General features: G+C 60.2%; 1 protein-coding gene across 1 annotated transcript in view; it reads right to left on the bottom strand.

The window, feature by feature from the left end:
- Positions 1-91: 91 nt before the first annotated feature.
- The window catches only part of RASSF2 (Ras association (RalGDS/AF-6) domain family member 2), a gene marked incomplete at both ends in the record, with an annotated part of 2,455 nt that continues 1,715 nt past the window's right edge, over positions 92-831 (bottom strand). Inside the window, 2 exons of the mRNA XM_010138478.1 lie at positions 92-157; positions 376-473. Of these exons, the coding sequence (XP_010136780.1) occupies positions 92-157; positions 376-473 (164 nt within the window). The remainder of the gene's footprint in view (positions 158-375; positions 474-831) is intronic.

The raw sequence follows: 831 nt of genomic DNA, 5'->3' as shown, positions 1-831 counted from the left end.
CGGGCAGGCACCGGGCACGGCGGGTTTCAGGGTTCCGTACAGTCTGTCGACTCGTCGGACGCCACCACCCACAGCTGGGGGAGCCTCTCACATCGCTGTTGGACCTTCAGAAATCTCCTCCAGCCTTTGCTCGATCATCAGCCGGAGGATGGAGTACCTGGAGAGGCGAAGGACCAGGCAAAGAGGGTTTTTGTAGCATCAAGCTGGGCTTTTATCCCACATTGCCAAGAAACCTCCGGAATAAAGCACAACCCAGGGGTTCATGCGTGTGTTAGGGGTGTGATGCTGTGCCAATGAATTTCCGGCAGTGAAAAACCCCTCGACAACGTCTTTAACGCTCCGCACCTCCTCCCGACCCCACAGAGCCTGGCGTACTTGCGCATCAGTTTCTTAACTTCGCGATCCTCCTCTTCCTCCAGCTTCTGGATGAAGCTCCTGAGGACAGGCATCTCGAACTTGATGTACTGAGCGACCTGGGTGGCAGAGAAATGCCAGGCGGCGTGGGGAAGAGTGCGATGCACCAATCCTGGGAGGCTGAAGGCCACCTCGCAGCACCTTCTCCCCAGGGTGAAGCAGGGAAATCAGGGACCCCTCCAGGGACAGGGACTCCACCACCGCCCTGGGCAGCCTGCGACAGGCCGGGACAACCCCAACGGGACAGAAATGGCTCCTCAGGGACAACCTCAACCTGCCCTGGGGCACCTGCAGGACGGGTCCTCTCGTCCCTTCCAAGAGACCCACCCCCCTCGCTGCACCCTCCTGTCAGGGAGTTGTCAGAGCCAGAAGGTCTCCCTGGAGCCTCCTTTGCTCCAAGCTCAACCCCCCCAGGGC

This window comes from Buceros rhinoceros, unplaced genomic scaffold (genome assembly GCF_000710305.1).
Source record: "Buceros rhinoceros silvestris isolate BGI_N320 unplaced genomic scaffold, ASM71030v1 scaffold16536, whole genome shotgun sequence".
Classification (NCBI taxonomy): Eukaryota; Metazoa; Chordata; class Aves; order Bucerotiformes; family Bucerotidae; genus Buceros; species Buceros rhinoceros.
Note: the sequence above shows the minus strand (reverse complement) of the source record. Positions and strands in the feature narration are given on the sequence as shown.